This window comes from Ambystoma mexicanum, chromosome 9 (genome assembly GCF_040938575.1).
Source record: "Ambystoma mexicanum isolate Mex_15411 chromosome 9, UKY_AmexF1_1, whole genome shotgun sequence".
Taxonomy (NCBI): Eukaryota; Metazoa; Chordata; class Amphibia; order Caudata; family Ambystomatidae; genus Ambystoma; species Ambystoma mexicanum.
In genome coordinates this window covers 792,972,828-792,992,254 of record NC_090931.1, presented here as the reverse complement: position 1 = coordinate 792,992,254, position 19,427 = coordinate 792,972,828, and the positions used below count along the sequence as shown (strand labels likewise).

At 46.2% G+C, this 19,427-nt stretch overlaps 1 protein-coding gene across 3 annotated transcripts in view; it reads right to left on the bottom strand.

Moving 5' to 3' along the window:
- Positions 1–19,427, bottom strand: part of VPS8 (VPS8 subunit of CORVET complex) — a 2,529,257-nt gene that overhangs the window by 1,299,036 nt on the left and 1,210,794 nt on the right. For all 3 annotated transcript variants that reach the window (XM_069615741.1, XM_069615740.1, XM_069615739.1), the window contains exon 26: positions 16,128–16,247. In XM_069615741.1, the coding sequence (XP_069471842.1) occupies positions 16,128–16,247 (120 nt within the window). The remainder of the gene's footprint in view (positions 1–16,127; positions 16,248–19,427) is intronic.

The following is a 19,427-nucleotide window of genomic DNA, read 5'->3' as shown; positions in this document are numbered from 1 at the left end:
GTGCTGACCTCCACCTTGTACACATGCATTATGCACACCCTTTCTGTAGCCACCCACATGCCTCCATGCTTCTACCACCTAAGAGGGAGACAAACTGTATGTCACTGCCTCCAATGTGCACCATCTAGTAATCAAAATGAATGCAGACATCACAATTTCTGCTCAATGTCCGCAGACCCATAACTAACTCTTTCCCTCCTTTGGTCCACCACAGGCTCTCATTCGGACAGTGCCGATGAGGACACAGGCACTACACCTGCCAAGAAGCCCAGGCCCGAAGACCCAAAACACTGTCCCTCCACCTCTGGTGCCAAAAGCAAACCCCCACAGCAGCCAAAATCCCACAGCACATCACAGGCCATGGCACTGATGTGCAGGAAGTCAAGCACTATGGCACCACCGACTACAAGCATCTGCCCAGTGGTGTCTACTGAAGGCACTGGGTCCGCAGGAAGCAGCACCATAGGTGAGACTGCCATCACTGCAGCTAGCACAGACAATGATGAAGGGGATGTCGATGTCATGGCTCCCCCCCCACTGGCCCCCTGCATTCCCCCGACCTGTCCCCGTGCAGGCAGCATAACAATGGCATACAGGAGCAATCTCCTGAAAATTCCTGGCCGGCCACTCCATGGCCAGTGGCAGATGTGCATGAGGGGAGCAGCACAATGGACACGCCAGAGCCATCATCAACAGGCCACATCACGCGGCAACAACAGCTAAGCTCCCTCTTGACACAGCATGTCGAAGAATGCGCCAGCGCAAGGGGGGAAATGCGCAAATGTGCAGAAACTGAAAAGGCTGCCATAGAGTCCACCTCTAAGGACATTTGTGCTGAACTGGCCGCGGTACGGCAGGTACTTTCTGAGCTTGTCCAGACAATGAGGGACATGCGTCCCTGTGAGCAGCCCAGTTCCTCCTCGGCTGCCAGTTCTACCCGAACCAGCCCCGTCCGCAGATCGGGCAGGAACCTGCGGCATACAGACAGGGGTGCACCGGGTGCCGGGAGTGCCAATAGAGGCGGCCACGTGGACCGATGCCACATGATGCACTTGAGCACAGACATCCACACCATGTTATGGGGAGTTGAGGGAGGAGGGGGAGTGGGTGTGTTGGAGAGTTGAGGCGGGAGGAGGGGATTATGTGTTGGGGAGTTGAGGGGGGAGGGGGTGTGTTCACTTATATTTACTATTTCAATACACATTTTGGTTATGCACGAATCACTTGTGTGGACATTCCTCATTGCGTACGTGTGTTTAATTGGTGAACAGTGTATAGTGTGCATGTCCCAGACACAACTAGTGCCCCAAGTGCCATCTCCATGCGACACCCCCATACTTGTGTGCTAGTAGATTATTTTGATCAGAGTCCGATGCATGTCACGTCCCACCTGTGCATCGCGTACTTCCTGGGGTGCTGTACCATCCCCACCCTCCACATCTTCGTCAGGTGGTTGCTGTTCTGCGTCAGGGGCACATTATGTCTGATGCACATATTGTTTAGCATCAGACATGCCATGACAATCTTTGCCACCTTCTCATGGCGGTACAGGAGTGACCCACCAGACCTGCTGAGGCTGCGAAACCATGCCTTCCAGAGGGCAAATGTCTGCTCAAACACCACACGGGTTCGTGTATGGCCACGATTATAGTCCTCCTCTAGCCTGTTCTGTGGTTTCCGGACTGGGGTAAGGAGACACCGCTTCAAAGGATAGTCTGCATCACCTGCACGTGGGCAACAATGTATGTGTAAGTTAACTCATCATGTTTAACCTTATTGAGTGATACCATGGCATGCATTTGTTTCTTCATCTCAAGCCCATTTCCATGCATGGATGGAGTCACACGATGTGAGTGCTATGTGTGTATTCCTCATATGGACTGTTTTGCATGCCATCAACTAGTGTGCGCTGGGGGTCCAGTTACTTGTGAGTGCACATGCATTGTGTTAGTCCACGACGGTTATTTCTGTGATGTTGCAGATGTCCACCAATTTGTATGCTTTCATCCTGGCAATGGTGATGTCAGCCTCATGATGCTATCACTACGCACAACAAATGGTGTCATGCAATGTAGTTGGCCATCTGTGTCAGTGTAGTGGTGTATTGATGTATTTGACCCTCATGTGACTCCTGTATGCGCAGTGATGGGGGACTGGCCTTTCAGTTCATGGTGTTTTGTGGTGTGTATTGGCTATAGTCAATGCTTGTAGCTGCATTTTGTTGAGGGAGATGCGGTCTGATTTCGTACAGTGCACATGCAGATGCAGATGTCTGTGGGATGGTTGGTACACTGCTTCATTCGCATGGTAGGGCTGCTTACATCTTGCATTATGTGGTCAGGTGCCAAGTCCAGTCTGGGCTGCTTTTGGGGTATAAGCTTGCTCCATTTACTCTGGCACTCGCAGCTAGGTGAAGTATGCATCTCCCCCCCCATCTCAGCAAGGTGAAGTATGCATGTATGCCTCAATCACCTACCCACATCACATTTCCATGAGCCTAACATGCGACTCACCGAGTAGCCAGGATCTCTGCCCTGCATGTCCCTCCATGTAGCGTTGAATCGTGAAGTTCCGCAGGACCATTGAATCATGGGTTGATCTGGGGAATAGGGCACAACAGTGTGTGATGATGTGGTTGGAGTCACATACCATTTGCACGTTGATTGAGTGGTATGGCTTACGGTTGCGGTAAGCTACCTCCATGGCATGTGGAACCACAAATTCAACATGGGTGCAGTCAATGGCGCCAATGCAACCAGGTATGCCGGCCAGTGAATGGAAACCAACTTTGGTGTTTGAGATCTCCTGGCCAGACTGTGGTAAGGAAATGTGTTTGTCTGTGTGCTTGAGGAGGGAATCAGGCACTTGGTTCAGCGTTAAGTGAGGGTAATGGTAGTGAAATGCCATGCAGTTCCCCAACTGTGTCTTGGTAGGTGCCTGTGGCCAGGAAGTGGAGCACAGACACTACCTTCAGTAGGGGTGGGATGGCGGTGCGTGTTTCAATGAGGCTGTCGTCATCTATCATTTCCACAATGGTGGTGATGGTGTCCCGGTCCAGGGTGTGGATCTGGTCAGCGGTTAGCTTGAATGGACTGGCACAGATGCGTGGAATTGGGGGGTGCCTGCGTGGTGGCACTGGCTGTGCTGGTGGGGCATGCTGGCCCTGCCTTGCCCTCCTTCTCCTCCTGCGTCTCCTCTGTGCTGCCTGTTGTACATCTTGTAGTTGTTGTTGTGGCACTTCCACTGCAATCAGGTCCTGCAGCCCCAGCATTGCTAGTGGTGTTGGAATCATTGTGGAGTGTAATTGTGTGTGGGAAGGGGTGGGGTGTGCTCCTTTTGTGCTTGCCCAGTCTGTATTGACTCCACCTGTGCTGATTGTGTGCACCTGTTGCAGCTGGGAACACTGCACATGGCCATTTACGGTTGGTCCGCGATGGCGTTATTAACGCCATGGCGGTAAGGTACTTTACGGCATTCACAAGGGCGTTATTTCCATGGCCGCGTGACTCGTGATGTTCACACCTTAGCGCCATGGCGGTATTTTCGGCATAGGAGTCGCGTGCCCGCGCCCTTGGCGCTTTTAATGGCACCGTTGATTACGGTGCCGTTATTAGCGCTATCTCAGGTCATAATCGGCCCTAGTGGTAAGCGATGCCGGTAATCCTTTACCGCCATCGTTTTTCACTTACTGCTAGGGTCGTAATGAGGGCCTATGTCAGTTTCATTTTACACTAGCCGGTTAGGTCATGTTATATCATGTTGAGGTTTCATTATGTTTTGCTTTAAATGTCACATTTTCAAGCACTTCTGAAGCAGCCATAAGACACCAGGTATCAACCCCCTAAACACCAAAAAACACAAGGTAGACCTGGAAATCTAATCTACTAACTAGACAAAACAGCCTTTTTTGACCTAACAATTGCATGGTGCCCTCTATTAACAGTACACAGTAACTGCAGCCTAGGGTGAGAAGGGTAGCGAAAGGCTGGATTATGTTAATTAACTCCCATACGCGTCCATCCTCAGCCTAGGATTCCTACCTCACACATCAATATAACTATTATCTCAAAGTCCCTAGAAGGATTCAAGAACCTCCAGGAAGGCCGGACTGGGCTTCTTCTTCCAAGTAAGCCATGGTCAAAATCCTACCTTCAGTTAAATGTGCGCATATTTCCTTCCAGCTTTCCCATCCATAGAAACGCGGCCGTTCATGCCTTAGGGGAGTAGGTAGAGGGGCTTTGCATGCTGTGTTTTGGTTTTTACATGCCTTTGCTCACTGTGACACTGTGGAAGGCTCAAAGTCAGGCCAAAATGGGAGCTTTTTATGCTTGGTTTTCAGGGAGCTTTTTGAAACTTGGCAAATTCGGATTTCTGACATACAACTGCTCCTAATTGATGTTGGGGGACTAGGGATGTAAGTGTAAGGGCTTTGGTGTCTATATTTCTTGGGCATGGCTTCAACATGTCCATGCTCACCATGCAGCGAGTAATTTCCAAGCATACTTCACTTGCGCAGCGAACACCACCACTTCAGCTATCTCTCCTCTTGGCGCTGTTCCACATAGAATACAGATGAGTTTGGCAAAAATGTGGTCGAGTTGTACACATAGCTCCTCTACCTTTTCTTTCTCATGCCTTCCTGTGCATCTTAGCTGTCACCCGCCCGCATCCCAACTATCTACCCAACTTTTCTTCTCCCTACCACTACTGAATGCTGTACTATACTCCTCTTTTGCCTCTCTGACAGGCAAAGCACTTTGACGCCATAGACTATGGAAGACATCCTATACAAATACAAAATAAGACAATGCATTACTTACCGTAAAAGCATTTGTGATGGTATCTGCTTAGATTCACATGCTGTGCATAGGTCCGACATCCAGTGGTCACTGCGGAGTATTGCATTTTGTTTTTCGTAGTCGAAAAGGGGACGTCGACAAGGCGTGTCTGTAACACTATCCCTATAGTGACGTGCGTTGTACCCACAATCCCTCACGCGTCGAGGTCCCTCTGTTTGTATTTTTCTGCCCTGAGGGAGCCTTCTATACGTGAGTGAGTACAGAAAAGAGAGAAATATAGGAAAGGATGTCTATGTTCCTTCCATCCGAGCGGGGAGGAAGGGTGGGCGCATGTGAATCTAAGCAGATACAAGCATCAGAAATGCTTTTACGGTAAGTAATGCATTGTCTTCTGATGTTTGTTAATCTGCTTAGAATCACATGCTGTGCATCGACTAGCGAGCAGTACCCGGAGTTGGAGGTGGGTTATGAGAAGGAACAGTAGAGAAAAGATGTCTTAATACTGCCTGTCCCACCTGGGAGTCAGATCTAGAGTGTGCATCTAGACAGTAGTGTTTTGTAAAGGTGTGCACAGAACTCCAGGTAGCCGCTTTGCAGATGGACTCGAGGGGAACATTTGCAATGAATGCTATGGAAGCCCCAGTGCCTCGAGTGGAATGTGCTCTTGGCTTGAAGGGTAGTTCTCTCTTAGCAAGAGTGTAACAGAGTGATGCATTGTACAATCCATCTAGATATAGTGGCTTAGAGACTGCATCTCCTTCTCTTCCTGCTGCCACCGAGACAAAGAACTGATTAGTCTTTCTCAGTGTTCTGGTTCTTTCCATGTAGAACATGACAGCTCTGCATACATCTAGTGTATGCAGACTTTTTTCTCCCAAGCTGGAAGGGTTTTGAAAGAACGTTGGTAGTTCTATAGATTGGTTTACATGAAATTTCGAGATGAATTTTGGTGCAAACCTTGGGTGTGTGCGAAGAACCACCTTATCCTTGTGAACTGTTATGAAGGGGTCTAGTACAGAAAGAGCCTGTAGTTCACTTACTCTCCTAATGGAGGTGATAGCTATTAGGAAAGCAGTCTTAAGAGTGAGGTTTTTAAGAGTTGCCTTGTGCATGGGTTCGAAAGGAGTGCCCATGAGTCTAGAAAGTACCACGTTTAAGTCCCATCCGGGAGCTGGGTTAGCTATCGGGGGGTGTATTCTCTTTACCCCTTCCATGAAGGCCTTGATAACTGGTATCTTCCACAACGACACTTTAAGTTGGGAAGTGGTGTATGCAGAAAGAGCCGCTAGGTGGACTTTAATGGAATTAAACACTAGACCTGAATCCAGTAAATGGGTCAAGTACAGAATAATGTTAGTGGCAGAGCAGCCAACCGGGTTGATGTTCTTACTTCTACACCAGATGACAAATCTTTTCCACTTGCTAGAATAGCAGTGGCGAGTATTAGGTTTTCTGGCTTCCCCAAGGATGTCCATACATCTTTGAGGGAGATGTAAATGTCCAAATTCTATGATCTCAGGAGCCAGGCTGCTAAGTTCATGGTCTGAGGGCATGGATGCAGTGTCCTGCCCTTGTCTTGTGACAGCATGTTGTACGGGCAGGGAAGTTTCATTGGGGAAGATAGGGACATCTCCATCAAGTGAGCGAACCATGGCTGCCGGGCCCACATTGGGGCCACTAGTATCATGGTAACCTGCTCTTGGTGCATCTTGTGCACCACCTTGTTGAGGAGGGGAGTCGGGGGGAAAGGCGTAAACAAATTTCCCTGACCATTGCATCGACAGACCGTTCCCCTTGGACTGGTTTTGGGGGTACCTGGAGGCGTAACTTTGGCATTGTGAGTTCTCCAGGGTTGCGAACAGGTCTATTTCCGGGAAACCCCATTGCGTGAAGACGTCTAAGACGATGTCTTCGTGCAATTGCCATTCGTACTCTTTGGGCAGGGGGAAGTCTCTGCTGAGTTTGTCTGCTAGCAGATTGAGTTCCCCTGGTACATGTTGTGATAGTAGGAACATGTTGTGTTTGAGAGCCCACTTCCATATATTCTGGGACAGCTTGGACAGTCCTGGAGAGTGAGTGCCCCCTTGCTTGTTGAGGTAGTACAGGGCTGTGGTGCTGTCTGTGAGGACCATCACTGTCTTTCCTTGTAAGTGTTCCTGAAAGGCTTTCAGTGCTTTGAACACCGCTAGTAGTTCCAGCAGGTTTATATGCTTGGATGCTAAGCTCGGAGTCCACACTCCGTGAGCAGTTTGATGGGATAGGTGAGCCCCCCCATCCTGTAAGGGATGCGTCTGTGGTTAGAGTGGCTTCCACTGCGGGTGTGGCAAAAGTCTTCCGTAATAACAGGTTTTCCTTTGTCCACCACCGTAGCGAGAGAACCAATGCCTGCGAGACCACCACTAGATCGTCCCATTGTCCGCTGGCCTGACACCACTGGCTGTAAAGCCACTCTTGCATTGGGCGCATGCGCAAGCGCGCGTGAGGTACCAAATAAATACATGACGCCATCATCCCTAGCAAGCGCATTGCTTTGCGTACCGTCACCTCTCGACCCACCACATAACAGGGGATCTGAAACAGCATGTTTTGGACCCTCTCGTTGGAGGGGAAGACGAGGCCGTCCCTTGTTCGAATTAGAGCCCCTAGGAATTGTTTGATTTGGCTGGGGTCTAAGCTGGACTTCTTTTCGTTGATGGAGAAGCCCAGTTGGGACAAAAGGTCTACGGTCTTTTGGGTATTGGAGAAGCATGTTTGGTAAGAATCCCCTGTTATTAGCCAGTCGTCGAGGTAAGGGTATACCGGGATGGATAACCTGCGCAGGTGTGCCACTGCCAGTACTTTCGTAAATACCCTTGGTGCAGATGCTATCCCGAAGGGTAGTACTCTGAACTGGTAGTGTTTGTTCTCTATCTTGAACCTGAGGTATTTTCTGTGCGCTGGCAACATTAAAATATGAAAGTATGCATCTTTCATGTCTAGTGTTGTCATGTAATCCCCCTGTGATAACAGTGGGATTACTTCCTGCAAGGTCACCATACGAAACCTTTGGGGTTTGACAAACTTGTTCGCTGGACGCAGATCTAATACAGGGCGCATGGTTAAATCCTTTTTGGGTACAAGGAAGTACACTGAATAAATACCTTCTGTTACCTGAGATAGGGGGACAGCCTCTATAGCTTCTTTTTTCAGTAGCTCTTCTACTTCTTGAAGAAGAATAGTGAGGTGTTCCGGTGTCATGCGTCGGTTCCGTGGGGGTCTGTATTTCGGGGAACCGTTGAATTCGATGCAGTATCCGTGGGCTATGGTGGATAATACCCAGCGGTCTGACGTTATTCCCTCCCATGCTGAAAGGAACGATGTTAGCCGGCCCCCGACCGGTGATGCATGGGAGGGGACCCGAATCTTCGGGTCATTTGTTGGTATTGGGCGTGGGGCCTTTGGGACTGGAGCCGCGCCCTCTTCCTTTGCCACGACGTTGGCCTCTTTGACTGAACTGGGTGCTTTGGTTAGAGGGCCAGTTGGTAGCAGAATAAAATTACTGTTGGCTTTGTTGCTGGTGTTGGCCACGAAAGGAGCGTCTATTGCCATAGCTGCGTCTGTTAGGTGGCCTAGAAATTTGGTCAAGAGTCTTGATGGTATCAAACTCTTTCTTCGCATGTTCTAGGGCCTCATCAACTGCTTTTCCAAACAGATGTGTTTGTTCTATGGGTTTATTTATCAGGGAAGCCTGTGTTTCCGGCTTAAAACCCGAATTGCGCAACCAGACATGGCGTTTGAGAAGTATTCCCTGAACCAGGGAACGGCCAGCTGCCTCTGCGGCATCTAAGGAGTTCTTTACGATGCCCTGGTTTACAAGAGTTCCCTCTGATATTATAGCTAGCAGGCGTGAACGCAGGGGTTCTGGTGCGTCCTCTGCTTCGCTGCCCAGCTTGCTCCACTGTGCATCTGCGTAGCTAGCTAGTAGGGAATTGTTATTTGCAATCCTGGTTGAGAAGGCGGCGGAGGTCGTGATTCTCTTCCCAAGTGCATAGAGCTTCTTGCCCTCTTTGTCAGGTGGTGCCTCACTAGTAGATAGTGGTACCCCCGCTCTTTTTCTTGTATTAGTCACTACAAGGGAGTCCGGAATAGAATGTCCCCTGATGTACAAAGGGTCAGAGGACGAAGGGCTGAAGAGCTTTTCTATCCGAGGGTTGACCCCTCTGACTAAGGCCGGATTGGAAAGGGAAGGAGTTATTCTTCTCTTTATAGAAGCCAGGAGCGGAATAGACTGACTGACCGGGGCTTTTTCTTTAATAACTCTTTCTACAAAGTCTATGTCCGGAAGAGTCTCCCCTGTGTCTATTTCAAAATGCGCTGCTGCCTTGCGCAACAGTGCATTAAGTGAAGGTTGGTCATCTATGGGGGAGGTGTTTCCAATAGGTGAGTCCTTGTCAGAAGAAGGCTGAAAGACATCAGGGTCTGAGTGCACTGATGGGGATTGGCAAGGCTGCACTGATGGGGAGTGCCAGGGCTGTGAAGTAGCTGTATCCTCTTCAAAAGCTCCTGCACTAGTGTAAGGGTCTTCTTCAAACCTCTCTTCCTCATGTTCTTCCTCTCCACCCAAACACTCCTCATCTTCCTGGAGGTATTGCTCCTCTTCAGTGAGGTCATATGTGTCTGTAGAAGGGGGAAACAGCCTAGGAATCTTGACCCTGGGGTCATCCTGGGTCCATTCTCTTGGTCTTTTGGGTGTGGGTGGGTTTTGGCTACCCAAAAACCTTTCCATTTTTTCCATACAAGAATGGAGTCTTTCAAGGGTCTCATGGGGAACCCCTGAATAGTCTAGAGGGGGGAAATCAGTGTTTTCACCTTCAAAACGCTTAGAACGCTCCCACAACGTCGACGAAAGGTTTCCGGCACCCTCAGAAAAGCCCTCCGGTAGTTCAGAAGTGCCCTTAGATGAAGGGGGCAGTTCCTGGCTACTTTTGTGCTTTTTCGGCGTTTCTATATCTTTTGGTGCGGTATTCGACGTCTGTTTCGTCGTCCGCTTACGTTTGTCCTCGGAAACAATTCTCGCCAGACTCTCGACAACAAGTTCGTCAGTAGAGGGTTCTGGAGTCGACGTTGCTTGCGTTACGCGTTGTTTCTCGACGGCCGCTCTATGGAGCGTTACGTCGGATGTTTTTGAGGTAGCGCCGGTGTTAGATGAAAGCCCAATCGCTGGTCGCGGCTGCGTTTGCGGGTGGGGCTTGAGACCCTTACGGTCTGAGGTAGACGCCGGAGTGCCCTGCGTCCCCTTCGGCGCTGATGGATCCTTCGTCCTCGACGAAGAAGAGCCGTGGGTTGTGTGCTTAGGCCTATGGGGTCTGTGTGCGTCCTTGTTGCCGGGGTGTTCATCCCCATAAGCAGGGCGTGAGCCGAGCCCGTCGGGGCCGGGGACGGACGTCGAGGAGCGCGAGCGCTCCTTCTGGGGGTTAATGACTTCCGTAACGGACGTCGAGTTATCACCCTCCTCGTCACTTTCTGTAACAGCGGCGGCGGGTGAGGAAATTGACTTCGACATAGCGTAGTCCGCCCACCTCTTAACTTTCCGTTCTTTAAGAGTTCTTGGTTTCAAGAGCTTACAGGCCGCGCAGCTGTCCTCTTTATGATCGAGGGGCAAGCAACGATTACAGAGCTTGTGTCTGTCCTTCCAAGTGTATTTGCCCCTACAGCGTGGGCAAAACTTAAAAGGTGTCCTCTCCATAGCTGAGGCAATAAAAACTGGTGATAACAACCCCAAGGGAAAGATAGGGGAGAAAGAAAGACATTCTCGACGAGAAGATAAAAGTTCGAACCCCCACTCTCCCTACTGTATGTTGGCCGGCGAGGCCTGGCCACGTGTTCGGCAGCGCCGAAGGATCTCCTCCGTCTCTTCCCCTCCGTCGATAACTTGCTCGGCGGAGAAACAGCTTCACAGCTAACGTCGAGGGGAGGGATCTTTAACAATAAGTATATATAAAGGACCGAGGTCCGTAGTAAGTGTTTAGCAATGTCTCTCTAGGAGCTCCGCGTAAGGCGACCATAAGCTGGGCGGAAAAAAACAATCTGAGGGACCTCGACGCGTGAGGGATTGTGGGTACAACGCACGTCACTATAGGGATAGTGTTACAGACACGCCTTGTCGACGTCCCCTTTTCGACTACGAAAAACAAAATGCAATACTCCGCAGTGACCACTGGATGTCGGACCTATGCACAGCATGTGATTCTAAGCAGATTAACAAACATCAGAACATATGTTACATGACATACCATCACAGATTCGCTATGGGATGACCGATCTATAAAAGACATAATACTCTGAGAACATATTAGACACGCACATTGGGTCTGATCTCATGAGAAGATTTGCTTGTGTATGGGGTCAGGAATTGATAATAGAAGGATCCAGGCAACAAATTATCAGATGAGCTCTGGAGATTAATATGCATCATCAGAGCATGGATGACTTAGATTGTACCCCAGTATAAGATGCATGGCTTCAAACTGTTGCACAGATGACAATGCCCTCCAAGACTACTATAAGGTATGTTTTCGGGCTCAAGTCTGCTTTGTTGGGAGGTGATGAGAGGAAGGAACATACTGGTACATGTGGTGGAGCTGTACTCGTTCACAGGTATACAGGAAAGTGCAGAGAAATCTTGACTTTTTAGTGGTTCTCTTTTGCCGCATACGATACATAATCTTCTTACGGATGCAAAACCTTGAATAGTGTCATTCTGGAAGTGCCCTTACTTGCTAACGGAGCGATGGGTCAGAAAACAAAAAAACTATATGAAATGGAAACTAACTTTAATGCTTCATGAATCACCCAAGCAATTTGGAGATCAAATGGTACTTTCTTTGGAGCAATATCACAGTGGAGGTATTGGGCGGGCTTGGGGGGGGTGACTTGAATAGACTAGGGCGTCTTAATAAACTATCCCTGAGAGAGGTGGTTAAAAAAACTGCTACACCTGAAAAAGTCCCACATGCTCCACATTTGCCCAGTCTTAGAAAAAGGAAGTCAAAATGATTCACATAACTAAACTCACATGCTGTTATGTAGCTATGAACTCTTTTTTTTCCTTCGACCCCAATTGCAATGGATTGCACTACCGATGAGCATTCCGTAACAGGGTTTTTTGATGTTACTTTCGATTAATTATAGGTTGTGTTGATTTAAAGTTATTTGTTTTGTTGATCTTTAAACATTCAATAAAGTTTATTTGTTATTATTTATCAGTGCTATGGTTTAAAATCAAACCCCTTACCTTTTAATACAAAACACATTAAAATCAAAATAATGGCATTTACACTGTTGAGCAACATTATAAAACAATTAAAAAAAAGAAAATGAGGAAGTAAATGATTACTCATTGAGCATTCTATGAATAAGTGCAATTGCGTAAAAGAGAAACCAATTCTAACAGGTGTCAGGAAGGATATGCATCATAAATATTACAAAAGCAAATTTAAAAATCACTTCCAAATTTGATTCCAAAGATGGCTTGAAAAAATATAATTAACGTTATAATTATAATTAATTTAGGGGGGAAGGATAGCTTGTCTTGGAAGCAAAACAACGCAGTGCAACACAGGTTTGGATCCCGACCCCGTGCTTAGAAACCACTCCTGGTATTAAGCGTGTTATAAATTAACAATTATAAAAATGTTCTGAAAAGATTTAGAGAGGTATAATTGTCTTTTACCTGCTAAAAAATGACATTCTGTAATCAGATGTCTAAGGGTCTCTATGATTGTAGTTGACTTACAAAATATACATGATCTAAGGGTTCTGTAGATATTATTATGAGCCCCTAGGACCTCCATTGTAGGAAGTAAATTGAATCCCACATGCATATAAAACGGAACCTAAATCACGATCAGGAAACTTTTTCAGTGGAAGAATGTTGTTTTAGTGTCACCGGTAGTAATTTAATCCACAGTACATAAGTTTCTCTTCTCATTATCGGGAAAAGCAAGCAGTTTTTCCATAATGGATTAAATAGATTTTAACAATGTATCCCCAAAGGAAGTCCCCCAAAGAAGGTCTTTATCTCTTACATTTATGTTGGCAAAGCTTAGCGCATGAAATAACAACACCATCAGGAAGGAATTAGGATCTTTTTTATACAAGGATAGATGTTTCCAACCTGCCATCGCTGACTGCAACGTCAAACTTAGTTCATATCAGATAACCGCAGTTGACCAACAATTCAGCAAACTTAAAACACGCCTCCAAAAAAGCCCTTCTAGTTTAACTCAAAGATCCTCCATCAAAACCCCCATAACTTCTGCTGCATAAGTTAGAATTGGCACCACCTTAGACTTATACAATTTTACAACAGGAGAGAAGCGGCATATCAGATGTTAATTCACTTAGCTTGGCTTGCTAACATTATACATTTATCAAATAGCTTCATATAGTAAGCTGTCTTCTTATTTTTAGTAAAAATAGAGAAGCCCAAGTAAATTAAAGTCTCGTCAACTTCTAGTGGGGAATTTGTCAAAGTCCAAGCAAACTTCTGCGTAATTCTAAATTTCCTAGGATACATGAAAATCCTGGACTTCGGCGGATTAATTTTAAGGTTGTTACTTGTTAGGTAACCTTCAAGCGCGTTCAACAGATGTTGCAGGCATACTGAAGTATAGTCAAGAAGAACTAAGTAATTTGCATAGGCCAACCAAGTAACTGACTTATTTCTCATTTTCGTGGGAAATGCTCTTAAAAAAGATAGGGCCTCACCAATATCTGCTAAAAACAAATTAAAAAGAAACAGGGCCGAAACACACCCTTGACTTAAGCCCCCATTCGTTGGTACTGGTTTCGATAAAATGCCTTGTGCATTTAGCCTAATTTGTACCTGTGTATCAGTGTAGAGGTAAAGCAAGTCACATAGCTTTGACCACAATAAGGAAAGATTAACACAGTAAAACGCCATAGAGAGATCTACAAACGGCACATAAATAGATTGGTTTTGGCCCATGCCCTCCTTTCAAATGGATCTATGTGATAATGTTGAAATTATCACTGTGAAGCCCAAAATAACATTTTTTTTCTTTCACCCCATGTCACTGCATATATATGCAGGGGAAACGCCCGCAAGACTCCCATACCCCTCCACATGCTTTATTTCCTTAACACAACCACCAAATATATTTGCAGTGAAGTGGGGCTGTCAGAATTTGGTATTTTGGGCTTCACAGTGATGGGTCTGAGATATTTTGGGGGGATACCCTTTGAAACAATGATAAAAGTAATCCAATTAATGACGTACCCAGTTGTTTCTTAAACCCTGACTGATGTATATTATACGCCCTTACAGATAAAGCCCAATCTTCTCAAATCAAACGTATGGATGAAAATATTTTGTTGGTCACCCCCCGCAAGGCTAATAGGTGATTAGTTTTGGGTGATGTTCTCTCCCTTTTTTTAAAATAAATTGGAACTATATATGAAAATTTCCAAGAGGACAGAGTATATACGCTAGAAAGTATATGGTTGTATAGCTCTTTTCAAATCTTTGACCACATTTCACGGTCACCCCTCAAATTAATATTTGAGGGTTCCAAGAAGGTTTGCTATTTTTTTTTATTAACCTACGAATATCCTCCTGGGCATAAACCAAAGCCCACTTGGAATCAGTCATGACAGGGAGGGTATAATTCATTGTTGGGGAAGCATAAAGTTCCCTGTAATACTTTACCCATTCTTCTTCCAAGACAGGATTTAACAGAGAATTGGGACGCACTTGCACTATTTAGTAGCTTCCAAATGGATGCTATATTGTGTGAAGCCAGGAAACGGAGCATTAACTCTGAATACTGTTGAAGCATCTGTCTGTGCCGCTTCACCCAGTTTTTGTATCTCTGCTTAAGCCTCTGAATTACGAATGTTGTGTTACTAGTTGAACCAGAACAAAAAGTTCACAGGTTATGCCTTAACTCCCTTTTTATCAAACATGAGACTATCAAACCCATGTTTATGTCGAAGGGCCTCACGTGTCCTAAACTTAAAAGTAGAATTAAAACTCTAGAAAAAGCCCTGGAAACACTCAGGAGTAAAATCATCACCACAGTCGATCAACCAATTCAAAATTGTATCCTATAATTGTGATTTGAAGACTGTGAGTGGGTTCCATACTAGTCTGTTTTTACTAGCATTCATGGCCAGCTGCAAGGCAAAACAAGGAGGATTTTGTGGAACCAAAACAAAGTCCACGTTATATTCAGCTACCAGGGGTAAATGATCATTCTTATTAGACTCTAAAACCCTGAAAGATTTACATTCCCCAAAGATTCCTATAGAAACAAACATAATCCAATGCTGATTTTTTACAGCCTTGTCCCCAAATATAATGGGGAGGTATGTCTCCCTGCACATTACCCGTTTAGTACCTTTAATCCACAAAGTTGCATAAGCTCAGACTAGACCGGTCAGCAAATTATATGATCCTTTGAAGGCATAGTACCCATACAAAATGAAGCGCCCCCAACTTAAAACAAAAACAGTTGAGGACCCCAGCAATTAAGATACTATTAGAGCCACTTCCAGAAAGCCACCTGTCCAAGACACCAACAATTTGATTCAAGAATTGATCTGTAGAGGTGTCTGTAGGATACCAATAGATATTCAAGAGTAATGTTCGGCTCAATTCATAAATCACAGGGGCCCATACAATTTCCATTGTTTGTGGTGTTGACCTCCCAGTCTCCAAAAGAGATTCCTAGGCTGTTCCTGATACCTATAAGGAAACCAAAGGGCTGGCCTTTAAGCGCAGGGCGGCCTTCCAGTATAGCCATCATGCAGGGGGACTTTCAATTAACCAGGTTTCCTGTAACATAATGTCAAATGTATCCAAATCTAGTGAATCACTCTTAAACAGGTGTGCGTGTCCACATGTATTCCAGGAATGGACAAGTAGGGTTTTAGATGCAACATAGCTAGCAAGTAAAGTTATTGTTTATGCTTTTTGGAGGCTTGTCTGGCTGACGAGTCGAAGCAAACCAGGACCATGTTCATTGCTGTTACATTAGACTGTACATAACATGGTTTAACAAACACCATTATTTCATCCCCATGATCCAAGTTACAGCGTTACACCAAAGGAACCTCTGCTCTATTAACAAGATCCGAGCGGCTAGATGACAATAGACAGGCTAAAGGCTTCCCATTTGGGAAGGCTGGCCTATTAGTTTTCTGATAACAAAAACTCTGGTGGACAGCCAACAAAATACCAAGAATTTAATTAACAAACAATAAGGAGTTTGTTCTCTAGTGTGTTCGATAGTAATAATAAATGTAGTTACAGCAATGTTTTCTTACCAGAGCTAGCACATTCAAAAACTCTCGTGTGTCAAAATGTAGTAGAGTCCGCACATAAGGGTAAACTTCTTCATTGGGCAAGGCTTCTGGTGAGTGAAGGCGAATCAAAAACTCAAACACCTTGGAAGAAAATAATTTCAGCATGAAAGAGCAGTTTACTCATTAGAAAGGCCAGACATAGTTTTGGCAAAGCAATTACATTTGATTACTTACATGCATGTTGTAAACAATAAGCTTCAATTGTACACTATTTACTGAACTTTACAAAAACGTTCCCACCCCGTAAGAACCTTCCTTTAATATCCTTAAATTATAACATTCTGTCATTAAACCGAGATTCCCCTCTTCTATTCGTGGACTCAAACTTCAACATGTTTCTTTTCTATTTTCAGAAATTTGTCAGGAATACTGATTTTGTGCACTTGTGTATGGGGTTCTTTAAACTGTGTCAGTTTCTATTTATGAAATTGGAGAAGATATTGTGGTTAATGTTACCAAAGCATGGGAGATCTTCTACTGAGAATAAACATGGCACAAATAACCAGATCTATGTAATGTATACCACTCAGGGGTGTCTACAACCATGTTTTAGCTCACTATACCCTTCACAGAGGAGAAGGAGAAATTACTTACCACTAATGGGTTCTTCTCCCGCAGATTTGTCATCTGATAGATATCCTTCCAGCTTCAGCTGCTTGGAAACATTTTCAACAGGGGCTGCAGCATGACTCGAAACTGACTCCTCTGGACTCGGCTGTGCAAATCCTCAATTATGGACATGACGCCGGCCATATATATATATATATACTACGTCACTGCGCCCCTATACTTCAGTCCCCCACCTTTGTCCTCCACATCGAGCGCAGCAGCCACAGAGGAAGAATCCAAAGGATTCAGCTTAATGACACCCAAAAAATACTTAACTTTTCTTTTCATGAGGAACAGGCACCGCACTGATAGCAACTGGCTGACAGTACCCACTCAAAGAGACATCAATGGTGCCTACCACCTAATTATCATCACCTCAAGTTCTCATCCTATTAGCAGAGAACAACCAAAAAAAGGCAAAAGACAACATGCATAGCGGGGCACGCTGGGAGGGCGATTAGTAACCTGCAGGAGAAGAATCCATAGAAAAAAACTTTACCAGTACGTAATTTCTACTTCAATGGACTGCATTCTCCTGCAGATTCCCCATCTGATAGACTCCCAAAGCAATACAGAGTGCGATGGCGGGATGAAAGTCCTCAGACAAGGAAGCTCTGCAACACCACTCTGCGGAATCAAACGTCAGAACCACGTGCCACATCTAATCAATAATGCTTACTGAACGCGTGGAGCGACAAGGTCGTCGCTGCTCAACATATCTCTTTCACCAGCAGACCCCTTTGCAAGGCAGATGATGCCGCCACAGTACTGGCAGAATGTGTCCTGATGCCTAGTGGCAGATTTTTTCCCGCTCTCTGATAACACTCTGCAATGCAGAGAATTATCCAGCGAGAAATTGCTTGGACATTGCCAGACCCTTCCTGGACAGAGAGAAAGCTGCAGAGAGTTGGTCATCAAGCCCAAATTATGCCATCGTAGCGCCCTCTTAGGATCTAGCCTATGTAGCCTTTCCTCATTGTTAGAGGGTTGTGGAGGAGGACAGAACACTGGCAAGTCAATGCTCTGGGGCACGTGGAAATCTGAAACCACTTTTGGCAGAAATTTAGGACGTATCTTAAGAGAAGCCTGCTCCTTGAAAAATTGCAGGAAGGGCGTTCTGCAAGATAGAGCCTGAAGCTCACTCACACACCTAGCCGACGTGATTGCTACCAGGAAAGCTGTTTTTAGGGTAAGTAACCTGATGGAACATGAATGCATGAGCTCGAACAGAGCCACAATCAAAAAGGTTCATACCAAATTGAGGATACAGTACGGAACCAAAAATGGAGTAGGCAGGAACCTATTTACAAGGTCTTTCAGAATTTGCGTCATTACCGGAACTGTGAAGAAAAATCCTTTATTCGGCGACCTCTTGGACACAGACATAGCCGCAAAGTAGCCCTTTAATGTGCGTATTTGAAGGCCTGCTGAGGCCAGTGATAGAAGGAACTCCATCACTGCAGTGAGGGAGGGGGCATGCAATATTAACGCTCACCTGATATCCACAGCCGTGGTTGGACCATTCGCACTCTCGAGGGGCGCGTAGCTGGTGTGGCGTGTCGCAACCTAGTTGCTTCACTGGTTCGGGCCCTGTTCGAGTCCAGACCGGCTGTGACTCCAGATCGTTAAGGTAAGTTTTGCCGTTTTATAACAGTCTTGATAATCTGTCCTTCTCTCTCCTTCTCTTGTCCCTTGATAATGTCTCTGCTTTTTCCTCTAGGTGCAGGAAGAAGTTATTGGTGTTGTCGTGCTGATGAGGGTTGAGCACGAGGCGGTAAGTGAATGCGCGATGCGCGGCGCTATTCATCTTTTCTTGTGCTGACCTGTGTCTCGCCTCTTTCTTGCAGGTTGCTGTGATGTCCCAGAATGGATACCGACAGAGAGCACTAAGCGGTGAGTGAATGCGCAGAACGCGGTGCTTTATTGCCTTTTTGTGGGCTAACCTGCATTTCCTCTCTTTCGTAGGCCGTTATGTGGTTCAGGAACGGGTGCTGACCAAGAGCGGCTCGAATTCAGGTAAACATCTGATTATACTTGCTGTTTTCTGAATTGTAGTATGGAAACGCTTACTAATGCTGTTTTCACTCTCTGCTTACCAGGTTCCGGCGAATCGGAGATGGAGACGGCGCCGAGATGCTGAGTTCACTGGATCGGGTGAGCGATGGATTGCGAACAGGATTCTACTCACAGGTAAGTGTCATACTAAATATGTTCTTGTTCTTTCAGTTATGCGGCTCCAGGAAGGCAGGTAAGAGACTCAGGAGGCCGAGCTGAGCACAGTGAGCATCACGCTGCTAACCGCAGAGTAACGCGAAGCGTGTTCCTCTGCCTGGGCGTGGCTTATATAGCCCCAGGTATCCCTTGGCCTGACCACATCCAAAACACTAGACCGCATAGCACAGTTCTTAGAACTGAGGTTATGTGGGCACCTCCATGTTGCACAAAAGCAAAATAACAAGTCCAGGTCCAATGTCAACATCACATTAAGTATGATCCTGGTGCCAGAGGCGCCAGGACTGACTCCAGGAGGGTCTTTGATGAGATGGCAAGGCCTTTGAGGCCATGATGGAGAATCGTAGCCTGGTTCCAGTAACTTGCCTATGAGTGTTAGGGGCAGTGATCATGACAGATAGGGTCTTTCCTGCATTCCCT